Source organism: Mus caroli, unplaced genomic scaffold, assembly GCF_978045245.1.
Source record: "Mus caroli unplaced genomic scaffold, Mus_caroli_1 scaffold_1, whole genome shotgun sequence".
NCBI lineage: Eukaryota > Metazoa > Chordata > Mammalia > Rodentia > Muridae > Mus > Mus caroli.
Window position 1 is genome coordinate 143,922,729 of NW_028227256.1, and position 26,566 is coordinate 143,949,294.

The following is a 26,566-nucleotide window of genomic DNA, read 5'->3' on the forward strand; positions in this document are numbered from 1 at the left end:
TTATAATATAGTCAGATTAAATTTATCTTTCAAATTTTTACAATTGATACATATTATTATTTGAGTTCAGAAATACCTTTAATGAATACCCAAAAGAGACAGTTTATTTTTAAAACTGTAAAGTTAGAAAATATACTATAGAAAACAATTTTTCTTCAGTAAAAGGAGCTTAAGTAATCTTCCTTATTGTTTTGTAACATTGTCAGAGAAGATATGAAAGAAATCAAATAATCCAAGTTATAGAAAAAAGTGATAATATAACCAAAGTTCAACATAGTGAACCAATTTCTTCATTGTGGTCATGTGTAGGACACAGATTAGGAGATATGTAGAAGGATAAGGATATACAAAAGCCAAATGCATTAGCATAACTGTATACTGTGTCTATGGCAATAAATGACAGCAGGGAACAATACGTATTCTGCAAACCTTGAACTCATCTGGACAGACTGAAAAGTTTCATATCCGTAACAGTCTTTACTGCTTGTATAACCTTGGGGATGGAGAGGATTTGTAAAGGTCAAATACTCCAGGGATTTCATGAAACTAAGAAGACTCCCTGAGTCCCAATGAGCATTATCTCAGAGCTCTCTGAGACTTAAAGGTGTCCCTCCAAGAATGAACGCTTTGTTTAGGAAAATTTACAAGATAGCCTTTCCTTATTTTCACCCAGTTTCTTTAGAAATGGTCACTTGCTGTTTAATTAATTAATTACTTGTGCCTACAATTTTACTTCTTACAGTTACATGAAATTGTATGGATAGAACAATAACAATTTAGATAGGACATCATTTTATGTTTACATCATATACTTAAATATCCTAAATAAGGTTTATAAGTTGTATGTGTATAATTACTCCACCTATCTTGACACAGAATTAAGAAAAACCATTCCTGTTGACAAAGACTTTAAATTTTTACATACAATTTTGTTTCTTCCTGAAAACTCTCTTTATTCCTATGTTTGATTGATGAAAACATTTAACAATAAGAATACTGTCTCAGTACTGTTAATTTTTTTTAATTGAGGTATTCCTTTCCCTTACACTGTACACTATATATTAGGGCATGTCACACTTCTGCCACTGTTAAAGGTGTATTACTAGTTTACAAATGTTGCAACTCAGCAAAACTGATTTATATCCCGGTTTAAATAAGCCGGATATCCTAGTCTCATATCTGATATTAGAATACAAACTTTTTGTTTGCCATTTATACAACTTTCATGACAATAATTGTGTATATTAATAAGGTTATTGTAGACTTCATTTAGTAAATATGCACAAAGTTCTGATTGATTACAATAAACTAAGTATCACAATGAGAATTTAAAAGTAGTAGCATTCTGAATTAAATATGTGTGGAATAATGATATAGGAGAAATTCAAGGAGGTCTCATAAATTGTTAAAATCAAAAAGACTCACATAAGAGTTACATAGTCATATGTTCAATCTTGAGATATCTAGCGTGTACATAGTATTTCCTTTAATAAAGTATTCATTCTGAACATTTTCACTTTAAATATAACTCCTTTTATACCAAAACAAATAAGACCCTTTGGAAAATCTATATGATAAAATTATTTATTTAGGGTCTTAAAACTCTTTGGGGGCAGAATCACATGACTGTGGACTCTTTCCTTTCCCCATGTATCTAATTTGAAACACACAACGGTTACATTAGTGAAAGGTAGTGTCTTCGCAGTAGATGAATTCTTGCTAACTTTATGTGAATTGCTCCTTGAATTAGTAGCACAAGAGTATGTATGACTTTCTTTGATTGTTAAATTTATTAATACAATGTCAGTTGCATTTAAAATATCTAGAGGGAAAGGGAAGAGTTATTTTAGCTGAGTCTGTAATTAGAAGTGAGTCATCTTCCATTGACGGGGCAAATTACCGGCAATTTTCCAATTTACCAGATTTTCGCATGTATCACATGAATAATTGAATAATGAGCTCGAGCCAAATCTAGGGTAGTTAATTTTAGTTGGGTAAATTCAGTGCCATCTGGACTTCTGGCTTTCCTAACTTTTAATTGACCTACTTCTTTCAAAAGAATCCCAGTACCCAATTTGTAAAATCGATGTTTAAGTTCAAACCAGAATGCCTCATGCCACATGTTAGAATACTTAATTACTGCTTATTTGAATCACAATAAATAGAATAAGAAACTTATATGCAGTGTTAGAATGCTCATTTCAATTTAATAATTGCCTGGTAAGATAGTTTGTTTTCCTAACACTTATGTCTGTTTTGATAACACTTCAGTTTTGATATCTAATGTTTATTTTTTTCAATTTACCTAACTCTAGATGTATGATTAAGATAAGTTTATTTTTAAAAGTAGGATTACCTACAAATTCAGAGCCTTTTCAATACAATTAGAATGATTAGGCTTCTGTAAACCATAAAGACTATCTTTAAATCATGATAATTATTTGATGCTTATAGTGATGGCAAATACTAATTTTTCTCAAAGATTAATTTAATTTTTCTTTGGAGATCATCTTGGCATGAAATTTTTATTAAATATAAATGTTGGTTTCCATCTGGTCCTATATGCTTACACTTAGAAAATTAAAATATATTATCTAATTATAAGACTTATCTTTATGTTCTTTATAAATGCAAAGTTATGCCTTGGGATTCCCTTTCTTGCTTGAATAATGGTAAACCAATCTGCTTTACATGATAAATTTAAATTGTCATTTTTCCCTTGTTTCTGCATGAAAAGCAATGATATTGCTATACTAAAAGTATTGATAGAAAAGTATTGAATCTTTAAGTTTACATAATTAAAAAATATTTTGTGTTTAAGACTAGATACATCGTCTTATAAGCTTATTGACTTGTATGCAGCAGATAGCTGAATATTTTTCTTTACTTGGAGAATAATTTATATTAGATGACAATATATGCAAATATCTAGACACATCTGATCCTGAGACTTCCCTAATGCTTAAATTGATGGCCTGAGAATCTGCCAATAGTTAGTTTAATATGTGTGATAGGAGAATATGGAGTAATGTAAAAAGCAGTTAGCAAGCATGGGAAGGCTTCTATGAACACAGTGGAGAATATGTCCTTATTACTTCTTCTGGGTATATGCCCAGGAGAGGTATAGCTGGGTCCTCTTGTAGTACTATGTCCAATTAGAAGGACCTATGGCTCCAGCTGCATATGTAGCAGAAGATAGCCTTGTTGGACAGCAATTGGAGGAGAGGCCCTTGGTACTGAGAAGATTGATGCCCCAGTGTATGGAAATTCTAGACAAGGAAGTGAGAGAGGGCAGGTTGGTGAGCAAGGGAGGGAAGATGGGATAGGGGATTTTGGAGGGGGAAACCAGGAAAGGGAATAATAATTGAAATGTAAATAAAATTATCTAATAAAATTACTTTATGGCTAATATCTAATTACAAATCAATACATATCATGCTTGTATTTTTAATTTACCTTTTCAGAATGATATTTTCTAGTTCCATCCATTTGCCTTCAAATTGCATGATGTCTTTGTTTTTTAATAGTTGAGTTGTTTTCCATTTTAAAAATATGCCACATTTTCTTTATCTTATTCTTCATTAGGGATCATGCTTGTTGTTTTCAATTCCTGATTATTGTGAATAAAGTTGCTAAGAACGTAGTTGAGCAAGTGTCCTTTGTCAGGAGCCAAAAATGGGACAATTTTTTAACCAGCAGGTAATCATTCCGAAATGGCCTGCTTCAGATTATTATATAATCTCTGATAGGTGAGCCCTTATTAAGCAGGGCCATAAGGGATTCATTTTAGGAATGATTCCTGCTATTAATATGCTTTTTCTGTTATAACTAAACATTTATAACGATCACTAAGTACTAAAACACCCTTTTAGAGCAGATCTCTGCAGATCCACGAAGATGTACAGTCTTGTAGTGATTCTAGATAGACAAATAGATGACTTAAGTCTTAATGATGATCTTATGACAATTCCTAAAATTATATCTGTGATTATTAAGCTCTTTTATTGTAGGACTGCCATTAGGTCCTTTTCTGATAGTCAAAACTGCAGTGAGAACTCTGCCAGTCTCCCAAGTGTCACCAGTTAATTGCTCTTAGATAGTAACCAGACTTTCTCCTATTCAGAGCACATTGGAAGAGGTTGTAAAACAATTAATGAAAGGTCATAAAAAGGAAACTAATGATCCATTGTAGGTGCAAGGACAGAAGATAAAATATTGACTGGGTTTATCTACACAAACCTTCACTAATAACTTAGTTATGGTTTTAAACCTTCAGTGAACCTGTGGAGCTGAGTCAGTTTATGGATGTTTAGCCAGATAATTACTCCAGATTATTACAACATTCTCTGTTGTAAACTTTGATTTCAATTTAGGATTTGATTTTTTGTGTGAACTTTTGATGAACCTTTTAACACGTGATCATGTATTCTGAAAGATGTTTAACTGCTGAGGACAAAGAGAAGAGTCAGATGAGAAAAACTGAGTCAGGTGAGAAAAACTGAACTGTGAGAGGGAACTGAGTTGAGAAAAATGTTTTATACAGAACACTTTCTTTTTTAAAATTGGGTATTTATTTCATCTACATTTCCAATGCTATCCCAAAAGTCCCCCACACGCTCCCCCACCCACTCCCCCACCCACCCACTCCCACTTCTTGGCCCTGTCGTTCCCCTGAACTGAGACATACAAAGTTTGCAAGTCCAATGGGCCTCTCTTTCCACTGATGGCCGACTAGGCCATTTTCTGATTCATATGCAGCTAGAGACACGAGCTCCAGGGGGGTACTGGTTAGTTCATATTGTTGTTCCACCTATAGGACTGCAGATCCCTTTAGCTCGTTGGGTACTTTCTCTAGCTCCTCCATTGGGGGTCCTGTGATCCATCCAATAGCTGATTGTGAGCATCCACTTCTGTGTTTGCTAGGCCCCAGCATAGTCTCACATGAGGAACACTTTTTAGATCAAACTGAACTCAAGAAGAACTTAGAAGTATAGGCACAGCATTGGGAGAAAAGGCATTGAGAGTTAGAGCATTATTGTGACATCAGAGCAGGAGGAAAGAGCAAGATTAGAAGGAGAATGCAGAGTGGAATAACTTAGAAACTATAAGTAACATAACATAGTAAGAGCAATGTGCAGAATGTAGAGGGAAAGAGGAAAAAAGAAGATGCTGCAGAGAGCAGAAGGAGCAGGCAGGTTTCTCCTTATCATGGGACAAAACAGTTCCCATGGTATGGACTAGGCTTAGTCTTATTAAAAGGAACAAAGTTTTTTTTTTCTTACAAACATGGGTTTAATTCATTTAGCATTAAAAGGCTAGAAGCTGTTTCCTTCTCTATGCAGTAAAGATTGGAGCTCATTGTCCATCTAGAATGAGTGAGTTCTTTCTGCACAGGTGCTTGGTCTTTTGCTCCATATGCATATATAAGTATGGATGTGTCTGTAAGTATGTAATTTCAAGAATGTATGCATGTGTGTGTGTGTAAGCATGTAATTGTGAGAATGCATACAAGTAGGACCCAACTGGTTTAAATGGAAAAGTATAAATGAGCATGCATGAGTCTCTATGTGAACTTATGTGAGTTTATGCATATTTGCTTATGTAAAAGTTTTCCCTTCTGCGAGTGTGAGTGCTAGTCTCTTCTCCTGGTTCAATAGATGTTTATTGCTCCAAACTTCCCCCTAGACAGACAAGCAAGAGGCTTCTGGACTAAAGGGAAAAGGATCTACCAATTAATTCTTTACTTTATATCCTGCTGTTTTAGGATGAGGTGCTAAGTGCCCAAAACTGCATTATCTGACCTCAGAGGAACACAGAAGACAGGTCAGCTACAGTAGCATAGTAACTTAGATAAGGTAATCAGATTTAGTAGCATAGTAACTTAGACTTAGATAAGTAAACGTTTTATTATTATACAGCAACCCTAAATATTTTATAAGACAAAGTCTCACCCTCCGCAGCAGCTCTTCTTCTACTACCTCAACAAGAAACAAGAAAGAAGACCCCCCACCACCACCACCATCATGGCTGGTCCCTGCTATATGCCCAGAAATGGAATAGCTGGGTATTAAGGTAGTCATATTTCCAATTTTCTAAGAAACACTGAAATTGATTTCTGAGTGGTTGACAAGTTTGCAATCTTACTAGCAATGCAGGAGTGTTTCCCTTTTCCACATTCTTGCCAGCAAGTGCTGACCCTTTAGTTACTGACCTTGGTCATTCTTACAAGTATCAGATGGAATCACAGTGTCATTTGGATTTGCATATCCCTGTTGACTAAAGATTTTGAATATTTTATGAAGAGCTTCTTGGCCATTAGATATTCCTCTGATTAGAATTTTCTAATTCTGCACCCTATTGCTTAATTGGGTTATTTAGTTTCTTGACAGCTCATTTCTTTTTATTATTATTTATTATTGTTTTCTTCATAACTTATTTTTTCTTTTATTTACTTTTTTTTACACTACAGATTTTATTCACCACCTACATCCACCCAACAAATATTCCACATCTCATATCTTCTCCATACTCCTCTGTCTCCATGAGGAGACATCTCCCCAAGCCCCCACCCAACCAGACCTCTAAACTACTTCGGGCCTCCAGTCTCTTGAGGGTTAGGTGCATCTTCTCTGACTGAACACAGACCCAGCAGTTCTCTGCTGTATATGTGTTGGGGGCCTCATATCAGCTGGTGTATCCTGACTGGTTGGTGGTCCAGTGTTTGTGAGATCTCTGGGGTCCAGGTTAACTGAGATTGTTGGTCCTCCTACAGGGTCACCCTCCTCCTTAGCTTCCTCCTACTTTTCTCTAATTCAAGTACAGGGGTCAGCAGCTTCTGTCCATTGGTTGGGTGCAAATATCTGAATTTGACTCTTTCAGCTGCGTGTTGGGTCGTTTGGAGGGCAGTCATGATAGGTCCCTTTTTGTGAGCAATCCATAGACCCAGTAATAGTGTCAGGCCTTGGGAACTCCCTTTGAGCTGAATCCCACATTGGGTCTGTCGCTGCACCTTCCTTTCCTCAGGCTCCTCACCATGTCCATCCCTGCAGGACTTTCAGACAGGAATAATTAGGGTTCAGAGTTTTGACTGTGGCATGGCAACCCTTTCCCTCACTTGATGCCCTGTCTTCCTGCTGGAGTTGGGCTCTATAAGTTCCCTCTCTCTTTTGTCAGGCATTTCATCAAAGGCCCCCCCTTTGAGTCCTGAGAATCTCTCACCTCCCAAGTCTCTGGTGCATTCTGGATGGTCCCCCCAACCCCCTAACTCCTGAGGTTTCCTGCTTCATTCTTTCTGCTGGTCCTCAGGTCTTCAGTCCTTGTCCCTCACCTGATACCAGATTATGTTCCCCTCATCCCCATCTCAAGTCCACTTTCCTTCCCAGGTCTCTTCCTCCCTCCCCAGTTGTGATTGCTTTCTTCTCCCTCCAAATTGGGAGTGAGGGGGCCTCACTTGGGCCTTTCAGCTTGTTGATATTTCTGAGTTCTTGGACTGTATCTTGGGTATTCTGTACTATATTTTGGCTAAAATCCACCAATTTCTTGAGTTTATGCATTTTAGATATTAGTCCTCTGTCAGATGCAAAGTTCATGAAAATCATTTCACATTCTGTAGGTCTCAGTTTTATATTATTGACAATGTCCCTTATCTTATAGTAGCTTTTTAGTTTCATGAAGTCCTATTTATTGCTTGTTGACCTTAGTACCTAAGTTGTTGATGCTCTGTTCAGGAAATGTTCTCCTATACCAATGCATTAAAGGATATCCTCACTTTATCTTTTCCTGAATTTAGTATATTTTGTTTTATGTTAGAGGTCTTTCAGGCAGAAATTCCAGTGGAGGAAGAGGAACACCAAGAATCCACAAAAGTTGTGGACCCAAAATTTGTTATCCCTATGAAATATGCATGGATAAAGAAAGAACAGATATTGAGGGAACAATCAATGACTAGCCCAACTTGAGATCCCTCCAATGGGAGAAAATCAGCCCCTGAAACTATTAATGATACTCTGCTATCCTTTCAGAGCATAATTTCAGAGACAATGAACATAATTGGAGAAACTTCATTCAGCAACTAATGGAAACAGATGTTGAGACACAGTCCAGCATTAAGCAGAGCTTATGGAGTCCTGTGGAGGGGTGGGAGGGAGGATTTAGGGAGCTTGAGGGGCATAGGACAACACATGCTACACAAAATCTACTAACTTGGGTCATAGGGGCTCACAGAGACTGAACTAGTAAACAAGAGAATGCATGGGCTGGACCTAGGCATCCAACACATATGCAGCAGATGTTCAACATTGTTTCTATGTGGGTACCCAAAGATGTGGAGAGGAGACTGGCTCTGTCTCTGCCAATTCTCTTCAAATACCTTTCTACAACCTGAGCTGCCTTGTCTGGCAGAGGAAAAGGGAAAGCTGGAACACAGAAAGGGGGGTCTGAGGATGGAACTGGGAGGAGGCAAGAGGGTACAGTGATAGGTATGTAAAGTGAATAAATAAATGAAGGGAAATATAAAACAAAGTTAATGGTCAAAAAAAATCACAAGGCAAAGTTCAATTTAGAATAAGTAAGTTAGGAAGTAGTTTTCTACCATAATTAATACAATGTGATAAAAGTTCTCCAGTGGACTTTAAGATGTATGAAACATAAGCACTTTGGATAGTGGGTCCTATAACTAATCAGGGCCTTATATTGGAGCTAATCCTGGTAAAGGAGGTTGCTGGTAAGCCACCCTGTGGACATGAGAGCAGGGGAGATGGTTGGGCAACCAGAACACCTAATACCTCTCAGGCCAAATACCTCCAGGGTTTTGAGTTGACCCATACCAATATCTACACTGTCTATGAACTGATGGAGTGTGTGAAGGGACAGGGAATATAGATCCCAAACTAAAGGATCTCCATGACACATGACAAAAATGGATATCTGAGAGTAAAACCAATGAGATTCCTCTATTGATAGATACAGTAGTAAAAGTCAGAGGCCAAATACTAGACAAGTGATTCATTACAATAAAGATCCACAAGCAAACAAATATGCACAAAAGCGTATTCTAAGAGACACACTGTGACACACTACAGATTCCAGAAGGAGATTTCCTTTTCTCTGTTGGGGTGGGGGTGGAGTTTTGCAAGGGTGGAGAATGGGTATAAGGGGAGGAGTTAATGAGTAAGATAGTGTGCATGATGTGAAATTTACAAAGAACCAACAGAATAAAAAAAAAAGATATATGAAACACAACAGATTCTAATTGAAATAAAAATTTCAATTCTCAATTCCTGATAGATATTGTAGTATTTTCCCTTTATCATTTGTAAGAAAATAATTAATTATATTTTGAAAAAAATATGGATGGATCAGTACCTCTAAAATATTATGTAGTTGATGTTTTTTAAACAAATTGAACACTAATAGGTAATATCCATGGATTTACAATGCCAATTTATACATAAATCAATTTTAAAAATTTGTCCTTAGACAAATCTCTAAACAGAAGAGAATTATGACCACAGGGTACATTCTTAAACAATAAAGTAAGCATCATGGAATAGAGTGTTCATAAAATATTCAAGCTCTCAGAAAATAAAGGAATCCATGTTTTTCAGGAATCTGTGGGATATGGAGACATTCACAAAATAATTAACAAATATTTTTCATTGAGTATACATAGAATCACTGATTATTGAAAGTTGTTCACATAGTGTTGACAGAGAAATGAAGAATAAATGAAATTCAAACTATCATAGGAAAAATTTAGAGTTGAAGTGTATAAATTTAGATAGGCAAAGAATAAAAGGAAAGAAAATAGAGACAGGTTGTTAATATTAAAACTACAACAATAGCCTTTTCACCTATAAATTGATCAATGAGTTAACTCACTGATAAGGTAAAAACACTAATGAGTACCTCCCAATATCTCAACTGTGGAGCTCTGATATTTCATTGGACAAAGGTATCAATATAAGTTAATATAAAGTAATAATATGGACTAACTGTGTGTTCTAAATAATCCTTAAATTTGCCAATATCCCAACTTTTACTATTATCTCTGACACATTTTTGTTATAACCTTAAGTTTCATAACCCTCTTCTAATTATGAATGTTTGTTTATTGTTATTTACTTATTTATTTATTTATTTATTTATTTTTATTAAATAATTTTGCTCAAAGTTAATGTTCCTTCTACTCTGTGTACATTAGTTTTAGCTGGACCCTCTTTCTTTGCATGACATTTAAGTAGCTGCTCTGTTAGACTGTTTCTGTTATGGTTATTATTTACAGATATCTTAGTTAGGTGGATTTTTTTCCCTCAAATGTTAGGTCTCTAAGTCTTCTAACCACCTGATACTTAAGAATTTCATAATGATGTATCACATGTTTTAAAGAATTGTCATATATTTTTGTATCTAAAACATCTATTTTCAAAAGTCAAATGATATTTCCTCAAAAAATCTTATTTTACACTATGATCGGTATGTTCTTTATATTCATAGACACTGCTGCTATGCATCTCAGAATAGTCTGTCTCTATTTCTGGGATCCTTTGCCATGTACTGGCCTCAGTTGGCCCCTCAACCCATGGGAGAATCAGGGTACTGGTACCCAGATATGCAACGAGTTGGCTGGGTGTTGACAAACAGACACAAATACAAGGGAGTGTTGATCTGAATGTGAATTCTCAAAGCAAGCATCAGACTTATATTAGAGAAGAAAACAAAGAAATTAGGTGACATATCAGCCAAGGTACATTGAGGTTACCGGAGGCTTAATGACTCTTTACTTAAAACAGAAGAATGCATACACAAAGGCTAGCAGGAAATAGGCAATGGGACAACTGAGACAAAGTCAGCTCTATCTAAGGTCACTTGTATTCTTAGAAGCCAGGTGTGAGGTTATTATGCTCCAAGGCCAGGGCTTTCAAGCCCAAACCTTAGTTTTAATTAGGAAGTTCTGCTTTTGCTAACCTTCTCATGAATAATACAATACTCTAGTTCCTTCTTAAACCACAGCCTGATTGATCTTCTTCCTAATCCATTGTAAATACCTGTATATTGGAGTGACTCAGCAGTTATTCTAAGTGATTTTATTAGGGGACTTTCTTCTATTAAGCAATGTAGTCTGCAATACATAATCATAAGAATTCTAAACTTACTTTCCTAAGCTTGCCCTGAAAAGTTTATGTAGTAGATAGTAATGCCTGAGTTCTTTCACTGTCTCCCTTTCAATACTGGAGGCATTTCTGCTGAATAAGTAACATTCTTACTGAATTCCAAGCCCAGGATCAGCTCCATGACTGCCTAGGACATTGGTGAAGGACAGGAAGCAAAGTTCAATTTAGCTTAGGTATTTGGCAAATCATTCCTTGGAGGCACTTATAATAAAACAATAATGAAAGAAAGCATATAGATCCATTCACCTACTAATGCAAGGACAATTTTGGAACATTCATGCTATGGGATGCTAAGGCTCCAGGAGATTAATTTTCTTGAATCTTCTTGCCTCGGAACTGCATCCAAGTTTTTGGGCCTGCCACGCAGTTTTCACTAGTGGGTATGGCAATCCTTCTCATGCATTAGACAACTTCAACTGTTTGAAATAAAAAAATAAAATCTATCATTTTTCCAACACCTTTATAATTTCATCCTTATAATGTATAGTTCTATACTCCCATCTCCCATCTAGGATTTTTTTTTTTCTTACCATCATCTAGTCATTCTTTAGAGCTTTTATTCTCTGAATTTCTGGCCTGATTTGTACTGCAGCTCCTCACCTATAACAGTAAACAACAATAATCTTGCTTATCCATTCAGTTTAATCCACTTTCAACAAAATGTGGATTAACTCAAAATGCCATCCTCTTCTTTCTATTGATAAAATTATTATATTTTCTTGGTGGGGGTTATTTATTCTGAACAGTAAAGAGTGATTTGTGTTCAAATATTACCATATCGGAATTTCTCATAGTATTTCGCATATGCTATTATTCACCTATCATTATTTTCTTCTGAATGTCTTTTTTTTCCTCTTCCCTTACCTGTAAAAGTAACTTTTTCACCTGATGTAGTTGTTGTCTTCAAGTTTACAGCTGAATAAACTTACCCTTTGTAGTTCTTTCTGAGCTCTAGACGGCTGGTTCAACTCAGCTGTTCTGGCTCAAATGCCTCTCTAAGCGAACTAATTCCATCTGACTTCTCTCAGCTACTGACTGAATTGCTCTGCTTGGACAAAAACCAACTTTGGTTCTAATCTTCTGGATCCTTCTTATTCTCTTCAACTGCCTCTTCTGGCTTGCCCTGAATGAAATGTACTCATGTACAAACAACTCCAGTGCACAACACTCACTGCACTGACTCCCAGCTGATGTTACTTCATTCAACTCAACTGACTAAAAAATCTTGCTATAAAACATTAAACTGCTTCAGGGTTTCTGTGGAAAAATATATTTAAACTTTTATTTAAAACCAACTAAAATATATTTGTTTCTATTGAACAGTATAGAAACTAAGTTTGTGTAAAATTTGGTCCTACCTGTCATAATGCTGACACATATATGTGAAATTATACATCCTTTGATAACTGAGAGAATATGGGTATTCCCCAAAGAATACCTAAATATAAGGCTTTAACTACCTACCATTCCATTCTACTGCACTATAATGGTAAGGCTTGAATTATCTACCACTGCATTCTACTGCAGTATCTGGTAAAGGTAATGTTTTAATAAAATTCAGAGGGAGAGAGATAGATAGACAGAGAAAGATAGACTGATATAGATAGACAAGGAGACAGGAGAGGGGAAAAGAATAAAGAGGGACAATGAAATAGGGGAAAGAGACTAGAGACTGAATAAAGAAGGAGAGAAAGGTGAAAAAGAGGAGAAAAATGAGAAGACACTGAAGCTATCACTGGAAATATATTGTTACATAATAATTAATGGTTTTCAATTTTATACAAATAGTTCCAATCTTCCCATGCTTCAGTCCCCCTGATACTGATTCTGAATCAGCAAAAGGAGTTGAAATAAAATATACTTGTAGGATAAAATAAGATTGTGGCTTAAAGTGATTAAAACTTATAGGGCTCAAAGAGTAACAGAAATGCCTTTTCTCAGCTACCTTTACTGTACTAATTACCCTGACATCATCTATAGTTAGTCCTAATTTGAGATGAATTTGAAGATAAATGGTACTATTAGTAAAAGTCTCTAATGAAGTATTATAAAAGTTAGAAATTATTGAAACAATGTTAATTTTCCATTTGGAAGACTAAGTTCTATAAGTTTTGTTTTCTTACTAGCCTTTTAATTGAAATCTATGCTAGGGGCTAGTAAGATATCTACTTGAATATTGAGTTTTCAAAATTTATTTTAATAGTCTTTTTTGTAAAAAATTTATACATAGCATTATAGGTTAATAATCTATGATTTTGGTGTGTTCAGGTATTCAATATCAAATTGCTTAGTGGTAAAATATGATTCTCATTTGATTGTGATAATTTTAGGACTTTAATCTGAAACTAAACAAAGTTAATATTGTTACATACATTAAATGTCTGACTTCATAGTATTCTACAGTGTATATGTAGCACAACTTCCTTATCTAATCTTGTCCTATGATGAATATTTAGGTGATTTTTAATTTCTAGCTATTGTGATTAGAGCTGCAATGAATATGCCTGAGAAACAATAGGATGTTGAATCTTTTGAACACATACTAAAGGGTAATATGGAGGGTTTATTTCTTTTTGGTTACTTGAGAAACCACCACATTGATTTTTGGAGTGGCTTAAACAATTTGCAATCTCACTAACAGTATATAAAGGTCTCTTTTTCCTCATGTCCCCTCCAACATTTGCTGTAGTTTGTTTAATTGATCATCTACATTTTGGTCAGGGTATAATTAACTCTCCAGGTGTTTTTATTTGCATTTCTCTTATTGTTATGGAAAATGAATAATTTTAGAAATATATTTTAACTATATTTTTCTCCTTTTGACTATTCTCTGTTCACGTCCCTAGGCCATTATTTTGATTGGGTCTTCTTATTATTTTATTTTGATTATTTGTTTGTCCATGTCACATCAATCTGTCAACAAGGTCTCAAGAGAGGGAGTGAGGATTAAAAAAGAAAAGACAATTAGACAACATTATATTATGACTTCAGAAAATGCTGAAGCATGTTTAATTTTTTCAACTTGGTTTTATATAAATGTAGGTGCATGAAAATTCTAAGACACTAAAACCAAAGTAGTCAAGGAACTAACAAGGTATAAAACAAGATCCTATGATATTCAAGGATTTATCAAGATGATAAGAATTTAAGCCCACTTCTTTATCCTAACCCAATGTCAAATTCTTGCCTGAACCTACTTCCTGCCTAGCCCAATGTCAAATTCTTGACAATATCCTTTAAGCTGCAGCAAGAGTTCTCCAAATTTGTTCAAAATTCTGTTCATCAAAGCCACTAGGGAATTTTTTGTTTTGTTTTGTCTTTACTTTTACCAGCCACATAGAGAATAAGACCTTTTATAAAATCAGAAAATGGGATAGTGCGTATGGTAAAAGCAACATAATTATATGTATAACAGCTACACATAATGAAATTATTTCAAGTATCAACCATTGCAGTCATTACTTAAAGTAAGTATGTTTTAGTTACAGGTCACTTTATGTTACTCATGTTGAATTTATTCCTACAGTATTACTTCAATTATGTATTTGTTTTAGCATTATTCCTGTTAATTAAATGAGTATTGATAAAATTAAAATTATTAGCCAACATGTATAATAATGTGAAAACTGATGCAGTTCATAACTTATTAGGAAAGTACCTTCATTTCTTAAAAATTACTATTGAGAGATGAATCTGGTTTAGGTCACTACATTATCATATTTTGTCAAAATTTTAGCCAGCTTTTCCTTTGTTATTGTGTTCAAATTATTTAATATATACTATGACTAATTCTCTACCGAAATCTAAAAGTGTGATTATATTAATTGCATTGAGGTTTTTATTTTGACATAAAAATTAAGTATGAATACGGGAGGGCAATGGAGATGTGGAAATTATATGACCACAACTACAGTGCATTTTCTTGTGCAATTCTTTTTCTCCTAACTTTTTGTAAGATGAGTAGAAATAAAACCATAATTAACATTGGAAGTAAATACATGTATGTGTATGCAAACAATAAATACTTGAACATCCAAATATTCAGCAAGCAAGCATGTTACTAATAAAACTAATAGAGAATTCTTAGATCCACAAGGCCATTTCAAAGAAGTGTTCTGTTTGAACTGGTTAGGATTCACTCTTGTAATTTATAGAATAGCTGTGCTTCTATAGGGGATGATATATATTAAATTCTAATAATTGTAGCTCTTTCCTTTAAAGAATTAGAACAGTTATAATGGAAATATATCCATGTTCTGTGTAGGCTCTAAGAAGTAACAAAGGACTTAGTAAGGTTTTGGAATATTCTTATTTATTCCAGGCATGCAACATCTAGATGGAATCCAGAGATGACCTTAGGTAAAGCATTCTCATGTTGATAATCATATGTAATGCCACATTTTCGATGTTTTCCATACCTTGCTGTACTGTGAGGAAATATAGTAGATGGTAGAATCACCATTGTTTCTTCATGAAGAAGAACTTGAAACATCACTCTTATGCTTCCAATTCATGTACTGATACTAACTTCCATTTGATTCCTGAAGTTCGTCTGGTGTCAAAAAGATCTATAATGATAATGAATATATTTCTTGAGAGGAAACAAACAGGCAAAATTATAAAACCCATAGTTTCATCAATTTGCATGACTATATTTTTAATCTATTCAAGTTGTTGACATAATATATTCAAATATTGGTCAAATAAACCTGCAGTTGTTTTAGGGAACTGCAGCAGATGCCTACTGACTCCATGCCCAACAAGGAAACAATGGATGTTTAAAATTATCTCAGAGTAGTTTGTAGTCCAAAGACAATTTCCTTATTTACAATATCTCTTTTATCACCTCTTATCAGGATTGTTTCAAAAGCTTTTATCTGAATTGCCAGAAAAGCATTACAGAGAATACAAGATGTTAAATATCATTACATTGCAAATAATGTTTATAAGTAGAAATGAGATACCAATTAGATAATCTTGATTTCTATTTTTCTACATGTATTAAAATATTGAATTTGCAATTGTGTCTCATTTTACCTTACTCTTCATGAGAAAATATGAAGAGTGAGTGAATATCTTAAATACTGCTCAAGCAATTAAGATAATAGTTCATTGTACATCGGAAACTAAATCAATCTTTGTTTAGCTGTATATATGGTCTATCCTATTTCCTACACAACAATGAGAAAAAAATAATGATCAAGAGTAAAGATGTGTTTGGTCCAAAATAAATGATAAAAAGTGAATTGAATCTGTAATCTCATAGGACTTGGTAAACTGACACTGGAAGGCTGAAACCCACTCCTTAAAGGGAATCCAGACTTTGCTTATTTATATAAGTGTATAAGGCATTTAAATATAGGAGGAGATAAAACACACCAAATAAAGTTAGATAAGTAAAATTCATATCAAGCAACAGACATGAAAAATTTAAGATGTAAGAACGACTATGTGTGTATTTTATACAAAAAAAGCAAATTTTAGGGCCCTTTCACTTCATCTTTCTCATTCAAATTATATCTCAGTATATTCCTCAAGCTCCTGAGGCTAGATATGCACTTTGCATAAATTAAATATACTATTCTAGATTATAATGAGAACATAATCATCAGACACAGTTATGAGCTACCATCTTCTCTTTTCATTCCTATGTATAACTGCATTTAAAAACATGTCTCAATCAGGATATACATTTTAACCTCCTCAAATATTCAACATTTAAATATTTTTCTCTAGCTTCTCAAATTATATCTTCCATTAAGTAGTCATATACTACTTCTCTTGATAGTAGCTATTGCCCAATATCTCCCAAGACTTCCCTCTGTTATCCAACTTTTTTTTTTGCTGTAATTCTTTTCTTAATGTATATGAAATCAACTTATAAAAAAATCTTGCATGAGTCAGATAATGTGCTTATTACCTTTCTTTTTTCTTTCTTTGCTTCTTTCTTTTCTTTTTTTTTTTATTTTTATTTTTTATTTTTTCTTTTGGTTTTTTGAGACAGGGTTTCCTGTATAGTCCTGGCTGTCCTGGAACTCACTCTATAGACCAGGCTGGGCTCGATCTCAGAAATCCACCTGCCCCTGCCTCCCAAGTGCTGGGATTAAAGGCATGGGCCACAAATGCCTGGCGCTTATTACCTTTCTAAGGCTGATATATTCTATCTAATTTTATCATCTCAAGTTCCATTTATCACAAAAAATAGGATTTAATTGCTCATTGCTTAATACAAGGCTACAAGTTTTTAGTTGATAAACAGCTGTTATAAAGATATACTTTAAAGAGTGAGAATATCACTGGACTTTTTTTTCCTCAGGCTCCTCTCCATTTCCATCCCTGTAATTCTTTCAGACAGAAACAATTATGGGTCAGAGGTGTTACTGTGGGATGGCAACCCCACAGTCTGGCACTTCATCAAAGGTCCCTTCCTGTGAGTCCTGTGCCTCTCACACCTCCCAGGTCTCTGGTGCATTCTGCGCCCCCCAGTACCCCCCAGCTTCCTATTTCCTGAGGTTGCCTGTTTACATTCTTTCTTCTGGCCCTCAGGGCTTCAATCTTTTTCCCTCACCCAATAGCAGTCAGGTTCCTCTCTCCCCATCACTGCCCCCCCTCCAACCCTGTCCAGTTTCCCTCCCTGATCCATCCCTTCCTCCCCACTTGTAATTGCTTTCTTCTCTCTCCCAGATGGGACTGAGGTGTCCTCACTTGGGCACTTCAGCTTGTTGAGCCTTTGAATTCTGTGGATTTTATCTTAGGTATTCTGTATGTTTTTGTTTGTTTGTTTGTTTGTTCTGGCTAATATTCACTTATTAGTGAATACATACCATACAGATAGATCACACCTCCAGCAGGAGTACAGGGCATCAAATGAGAGATGGGGTTGCCATCCCAAAGTCAAAACTCCGACCCACAATTGTTCCTGCCTGAAAGAAATGCAAGGATAGCAATGGAGAGGAGCCTGAGGAAAAGAAGGTCCAGTTACAGACCCAAAGTGGGATCCAGCTCAAACGGACATCCCAAGGCCTGACACTATTACTGAGCCTATGGAGTGCTCACAAAAAGGGATCTACCATGACTGCTCTCTGAAAGACCCAACAAACAGCTGAAAGAGTCAGATGCAGATATTTGCAACCAACCAATGGACAGAAGCAGATGGCCACTGATGTTGAATTAGGGAAGGCCGAAAGAACCTGAGGAGAAGGGTGTTCTTGTATGAGGACCAGCAGTCTTAATTAAACTGGACCTCCGAGATCTTTCAAACACTGCACAATCAAACAGACAGCATACACCAGCTGATATGAGGACCCCAACACATATACAGTAGAGGACTTCTGGGTCTGTGTTTATTCAGAGATGATGCACCTAACCCTCAAGAAACTGGAGGGTCCAGGGAGTTTAGAGATCAGGTGTAGTGGGGGGTGGGAACATCCATGTGGAGACAGGGTGGGGTGTGGAGGAGGTGTGGGATGTGGAGAGTTAGAGGGTGGATGGGGGGGCGGGGAATGGAATATGGAGTGTAAAAAACAAATTACAAATAAAATTAAATTAGAAAACACTCACACACAAAAAGAGTGAGAATATGTCCTATCATTATTTAACAAATAACTTCTTAAATTTGGATTACCACATCTTGTTGATATATTGAGCTAGAAATTTTTTAAAATTATGTCACTTTGAAGAATTTAAATCCATATTTCTACACATTCTACTGCACTGTGTATGTGTAATATGAAAATATTCAGCCACTGATTTGTATAAGAAAAATTCATAAGAATATTGATATCAACTGAAGCTTAGGTTAAAAGACTTTTGTGTATAGGTGTGTGTGTGTGTGTGTGTGTGTGTGTGTGTGTGTGTATGTGTGCAATAAATCCAATTGTTAAAGGCCATGTGTTTAATAAAGAACTGCATATTGAATGGATTTTGAGAAGAATAAACCAGGGTATATAGTAGTTTTCTTCACACTGTAGTTGCTTAAACAGCAAAGTTAGCCTTTTTTATTATTAGCAATAAAGAACAGAATAATGCTAATTTTAGGAAAATGAATCATGTTAAAGGAGATATATGTAGAATTATGGTTTAAAGGAAAAAAGAAGCATGAATGTAAAGGGCGAGTATTTGAGAAGATAAAGGCAAGTAGGACAGACTGGAGTCAAAAGAGGGTAAATGAAGATAAAGATGATATTAGTCACATATGTGCAAGTTGTACAATAATGTCACCCCATGCATATAGTCAACACACAATACTCAATTTATTTATTTTAAAATGTATAAAATAATTTCCATCTAGCATGCCATTAACCTGTAACTGGAGTACAAATTCAAGTGTCTTTAATAACTGCTGACTTTTAAGAGCTCACTTTGAGGCAAAAGTGTTTAAAGCCTTTTAAATACTTTCATAGGGAAGTTAGTTAGATTCCCTAAAGGAAGGATGGAGTAAGTTAATTTATGTTAGGGACAATACCTTCTCCATATTCCTTAGTGAATCTGACCTTGCAATTAGTTTTCCAAAATTAGGTCTTATGAAACTCCGAAGGTATGTCACATTTGGAAAATATGTGCAGTTAGGGATGCCAGAGTCTGACCTCTTAGTCCTAGAAGTATCTATATTGTCTCTCATTAATCTGTGTAAAGCCTTGCCCTACTTCTCTTTGTTGAGCAGCCCTTTCTCCTTTGAGTATTGCCTTACATACTGCCTTTCCAAAGTTTCTTTTAATGGCAATTAATTAAAAAATAGGACAGCCCCCCCCCATCATTGGCTGTTAGTGGAAATATGATACGTAGTTCGCAGAACATGTTATTTAACTATTGTTCAATGTAAGTCTATGTCTTTATTTGTTTCATTTATTGTTTTAACTCCACTAGATAGTAAATTCTTCAAACATTGTAAGAATGGTAGTATGGTTATTCTTTACAGATATCCTTCATTATGCATTTTTTGTCTGACACACTATAATCATTTTTTGCAATAAATATAAATAAACACACAGCTTCTCTATTTAAAAATAAACTGGATAATCTAATATCAGGTTCTCTAGTTCACCATAGGATTTTCCAATACCTTAGTGTTTGTTTAACTGAAGCTAAATATGTCAATATTTTAATGTATATATTGTAATGTTCTTGCCTGACATTTCTGGCATTTGTCTAATTCAATTATCAAGTTATGCATCTTGAAAAGAGTAATTTAATTAGAATTTTAATATATTGCATACAATGGATTTTATAAAGAAGAAAATAATCAGCAATACAGTTGTTCATCTTGATAAAAAAATAAACTTTTTAGCTTCTATTTTTCTTATTTCTTTTTTAATAACTACATCTATCTTCTCTATATTTTTCAAAGGGAAGTATTGCTTATGAATATGCATGTACTTGAGAAAAAATGTCAGTAGATGGTATTCAATTTCAGTACCATATTGCTGTTACTGTGAGTTGGATTTAAGTAAGTGAATTATAGATGTGGCCTCTTCTACTTATGTGTTTTGGTACAATACTAAAATCTGCAGTCATTATAATGAGGGACTCAATTAACCTACCAAATGAACTTTTTGAATGAAAACACTTAAGATTATGCAGTTATGAATAAAAATGAATTTGCTTTTCAGGGAGTTTGGTCGTTGGAAGGTAAATAACCTTGCAGTTGAGAGAAGAAATTTCCTTGGTTCTCCTCTGCCTCTTGCCCCTGAATTCTTCCGCAACATAAGACTTTTGGGACGACGACCTACTCTGCAGCAAATCACAGAAAATCTTATCAAGAAATATGGGACTCATTTCTTGCTATCAGCTACTTTGGGAGGTAGGAGACTTTGAAACTATCTATCTTTGTGTTTACCTGTATACAAAGAAAAAAAACCTGCATATTCACTGCAGAGGAGCATTTAATCCATGTCACTACTGCAGATGCTCTTCATTATCAAAAATGTTGATGAAGTGATTAATTAATACCTTCAATAACACACTCACTTGAATGACGAGGGAATTACTTGCTATTTACTACAAACTGTTTAGAGAACCAATATACAGAAAATGTATGTATAGATGTGACAATCCATCACACAAATTGATATGCTAAATTATATTTTAAAAATAAGCAGCTTCAATGCAGGTGAGGGGGCATCACTTCTGGTAACAGGGAAAAAACAATTATTTCCTGGAGTAAGCAGTACATTTCTGTAATATTTTAAAAACTGCTATGCTAGCATTCTGTACTTGACCTGTGATTTCAGAAAGGAGAAAAAAAAATAAAAGAATAATCTTAAAAATTAAGATACCCACTTATTTCTTATGTTAGTGAGATTAAAAAACCTTTTATTCAGTATAGTTAAAGATGAGCTTAGCAATGTAATAAAGATTTAGTGGATTGAATGAACATGAAGGACATTTAAGGAGGTAATAAGAAACAAACTATGACATTTTTCATAAAATGGTTTTCAATTATGTACGTGCTTTCCACATGTTCTTAATATTTCAAAAAATTTATACTTTAGAAATTGGGATTTCTGGTTCTACTAAGAGACTGTAAAATTTGGATAAAGAAGCTAAGGAAAGATTATGTTCTTTTCTCTATGAATTCACAAAAGGTGGCTCTGCTGATATTGTCAATGCTGTAGAAGACTGCTTCTTAGCACTATAGGATAAGCCTTTTTTGTTGCTGTTGTTCTTGGCCTCCAAAACCAGTCTGTCAGAAATTCAAGCAGTTAGTTATTTCAGAATATATCCCCTAAGAAACTCTGTCCTCACTGTGTAGGTGTGATACCTACAGCAAATCATCTCATAGATGGACCTCTACAATTTATCATAGAAGTCTTCTGTGGTTCATTCTTCATGCAGTATATTTGAAAACTTGAGACAATATATGATCCCTGTTTGAGTGGGAGTTACAAAGTTGGCAACCACCATAAAATAGAATCTTGCTGTGGTTTATAAATCCCAAATTACAGACCAAGTGCTAGATTTCATCTCACACATCATGCGAGACTCTTCTTAATGTAGTTTTAATTCCAGTGCCTTTAATTTACTGCTTAAATGTAAGTATCTCAGATGGCAACTAAGATACACAGTGTCCGTGTCCACTGAGAACACAGTAAACCCTACTATCCTGTACTATCTTATTACCATTTCCCTTTGTTCATAGAATTTATACTGATTCAAAAATACTTGGTTTATTTGTTGCTTTGTGTTGTTATTTGTTGATTTTTTATGGACACTTTTGTGCATATTTTTAATAACAGTTTGCAATCTTTTCTCTCCATTGTTATAATAGTTTTTTGCTATAAGGTAGGCTTTTGTTAAATTATTTGTTCATTAAATAACTAAATGGAATTATACCAGGAGTCCAACACTGCATAATTTTCTGAAAAATATAAAACTTAGTGATTATTATAGAGGATACTCGACTTCTAGCCCTAAATGAAAGGAAAAAATTCTAAAATGGATGAACTTTACAAAGATTCTTAATTAAAGAGAATCGGGGTTCTGGCAAAGGGCAAATATATAAAGCATGGGGAGAGTGGGAAAGTATAGAGCCTCTCATAGTTAGGGGATGTCAGTCTACCCTGTCATGTCATGACACTAAAGTGCAGCATATAGGTTGTGGGCACAAATAACAAGCTATAGCCTGTGCACGCAGTCCCCCATTTCCTCCTTCCTAGGTGAGGATTAAACAAATAGCAGATAGAGACAACAAATATATGCCAAGTTCCATCTGCCTTCCCTTTAAATTTTTAATGATTTCTATGTGGGTCAAATTTTGTTGATATTATTTTAATTATGTCACTAATATTATAATGTGAATAGTATCTAATGACTACTTTTTCTCTCAGGATTGTATGTGCTTCATTAATGTGTAAATCATCTTCATGGATTTACTTAAATTCCTTGAAATGAAGTCAATATCCCGATTTTCTGATAATGGAATAACACTTGAATTTAAAGGTCATGGCCTTTACTATTACAATGATTTTTTTTCCTTCTCTAAGTGTGACCTGTAGACTCTTTCACACTCTGCATAGGACAAAGTTAGTAACTGATCACAAGTAAGTAAAAGTACTATATAGGTTAAACATATACACTATCTTTATTTAGATAGTGAACTCTGAAGAACACCAGGCAAAATTTAAATTGTAGCTATTGTAATTGAATTAGACCTGTCTTGTTTCTCTCGGTCCATTTGTTTCATATGTCTTACCTGATAAAGCATGAAACTATTATATCTGCTTTTAAGAAAAGATGAGATTTACAATAAAACTTAAATACTCTCTAGACCTTTTCTTCTCTTTTCCTCTTTTGTCCTTTTAAAAATACTCAGAATAATTAAAACATCAACACCAACATGTCCTAGAAATGTCATGCATCACCCACTCATCCCATCCTCTCTTGCCACCAGTTTCCTTTCACTCTCCTGGCCCTCACTTCTGATCTCTCCCTAAACCAAAGACCAGGGATGGGGTAGGCTTCACAGAGTCTATGGAGGTGACTCACATGACTCCTAGAATTGGGAGATATTAACCCTGAAGTGCCCACCTTTACCCAGGCAGGACCCCACAATGAAGAGATAAGGATACCTACCTAACCACAAAATCTATGATTCCAAATTTGTCCTGCCTAAAATAAGTACAGAGACAAGGTTGGAACAAAGACTGAAAGAATGGCCAACCAGTGACTGGCCTAACTTGAAACCAATACCATGGACAAGACTGACCCTATTAATGATACTCCTTTATGTCTGCATACAGAAGTCTAGCATAACTCTACTCTGAGAGGCTCTACTCAGCAGGTGACCAAAACAGAAGCAGAGACCCATAGCTAATCTTTAGGTTGAGCTCTGGGAGTCTTGAGGAAGATTTGGGGGAAGGATTCAGGTACCATGAGGGGATAGAGATTTCACAAGACCAACAGAGTCAACTAACCTGTGTCCTTGGGAGCTCCCAGAGACAGAATCACCAGCCAAAGAGTGTATATGGGCTAGATGGACCTAGGACTTTGCACACATGTAGTTGTGCATCTTAGTCTTCATATGGGTTACTCTACAAGTAGAGTCGGGGCTGTCTCCAACTCTGTTGCCTGACTGTGGAGCCTCAGTAAGAGAGTATGTTATCTAGCTCTGCAATGATTGGTTGTGTCAGGATGGGTTGCTACCAAGAAGGTACTCATAAGAGTAGGATAGGGGCAATGTATAGAGGGAGCAAAAGAGGGGGAGATTGGAAGGAGAGAGGGGATTGAGATCAGAACACAGAATGAATGAATGAATGAATGAAGAAAATTAAGTTTAAGAAATATATTATTCAATGAATTAAAAAATTTTATAGTGAAATATATATTTTAAAATCAGCAGAATAAATACCCATACATGAGCAAACATTTAAACCCAAAGAGTAATGGTATTAAAATTGTTTTAGATAATATGTGAAAGAGTGTGTTCCCCAGACTTCTTTAGCCCACCAAGCTTTCAACTTAGATATAAAATCTGGATACACAATTTGAAGACATTAATGGGACATTTTATGATCAATAAATCTGCTGATTAGATTATCTTCCTTTAGAGAAAATCAACTGTACAAAAACCTACTTTTATATGCATCATTTTCCCTGTGTGTTTTGGTTTTATTGCTTCCATATTGTTCATCAATGCTGTAATTCTACTTGCTGTTATTTTGGACAATGGTATCTAAACTCCACCACTGTTTAAATTTCTAAAATACTTTCTTCAATTTAAAGAATCTATTTTGAAAAAGATTACACTATTTGGATGTAATGATTTCCAGCTAGGGAATAAATATCATGACTACTTTGTTATTCATTTCATATAGTATAATATGTAACAAATGCAGGAACAGTAGCAATCTCTATAATGCTCATGGAAAATAAAACAGCACACAAGAAAAAGGGATAGTCTTAAAATTGAAGGGACTGAGGCAGTAAATACTTAATTAGAGAGGCAGTGATTTAAAATATTATTAGAATTTATTCCTGGTTTCAAGTCTTCAAGTACAGTTAAAAAGTGCTTTCTGAAAATATTTTTTGTATTATAAAATTACTACATCATATATGTAATTTTAAGTATATCTGTTTGATATTTTCAGAATTAAATGATTTATTTAGCCAATCAGATAAGCAATAGAAAGATGCAGCTACTTTTCTGTTCACTACACCTTTCAAGAATTGAAAAAAGCAATAACTGTTGGCTCTTCTTATACCTCCCACCCCCACTCCCATCTAAACTCAGGAGAATATACATATACACATACGCATACACATACACATACATATACATCATATATACACATACATCATATATATATGTTTATATATATATTATTGATTCTCTCTCTCTCTGTCTCTCTCTCTCTCTCTCTGTGTGTGTGTGTGTGTGTGTGTGCAGCTAAACTCAGGAGAATATACATATACACATATGCATACACATACATCATATATATATGTGTGTGTGTATATATATATATATGTATATATATCAATTATATATATATATATATATAATTGATTTTCTCTCTCTCTCTCTCTCTCTCTCTCTCTCTCTCTCTCTCTGTGTGTGTGTGTGTGTGTGTGTGTGTGTTTCTGCATGTACATCTAAGCCTCACCAGTGGTCAGAAAAGAGTGGTCCTTCCTCCTTACACTGGTACTATAAGCAGTTTTGAGTTGTGTGACAGAGTCTCTGGCAGCCAGTTGGGTCCTGAGGAAGAGCAAAAAGCCCTGTTCCTCACTAAGGCATCTACCAGCTCCCTTCCTCCCACCCACCCCCACTAAATTACTTTTGTAACAGATGTACTATTACTAGGATTTTTTTTTAAACTTAGGAACAAACAAATGTGTTGCTCTTTATTACTTCAAAACACCTTTTAATAGTTTTTGTTCTGGGTGATACTGGTACAAACATCATTTGAATACAGATTCAATAAAACCCATAACTAAATTTTACCAAATAACTCTATAATTTTGCAAGTTTCAAGACTTATGATTTTTATCTAGAAGACATTTTTGTAAAAATGCATTTTTGGTTTACCATATTTCAAAACCTCCCTTTTTGGCCTTTTACATTTTTGTTTGTTTATTTGTTTGTTTTCAGTTTTATGGCCAACGACTTTTCTTTTTTCTTTTTTTATTAGGTATTTATTTCATTTACATTTCCAATGCTATCCCAAAAGTCCCCCACACGCTCCACCACCCACTCCCCCAACCACCCATTCCCACTTCTTGGCTCTGGTGTCCCCCTGTACTGATGCATATAAATTTTACACGACCAATGGGCCTCTCTTTCCAATGATGACCGACTAGGCCATCTTCTGATACATATGCAGCTAGAGACACGAGCTCCAGGCGGTACTGTTTAGTTCATATTGTTGTTCTACCTATAGGGTTGAATTTCCCTTTAGCTC

General features: G+C 34.9%; 1 protein-coding gene across 3 annotated transcripts in view; it reads left to right on the forward strand.

The window, feature by feature from the left end:
- Positions 1-26,566, forward strand: part of Brinp3 (BMP/retinoic acid inducible neural specific 3) — a 372,378-nt gene that overhangs the window by 149,629 nt on the left and 196,183 nt on the right. For all 3 annotated transcript variants that reach the window (XM_021165977.3, XM_021165986.3, XM_029483285.2), the window contains exon 3: positions 20,780-20,970. In XM_021165977.3, coding sequence (XP_021021636.1) covers positions 20,780-20,970 — 191 coding nt within the window. The remainder of the gene's footprint in view (positions 1-20,779; positions 20,971-26,566) is intronic.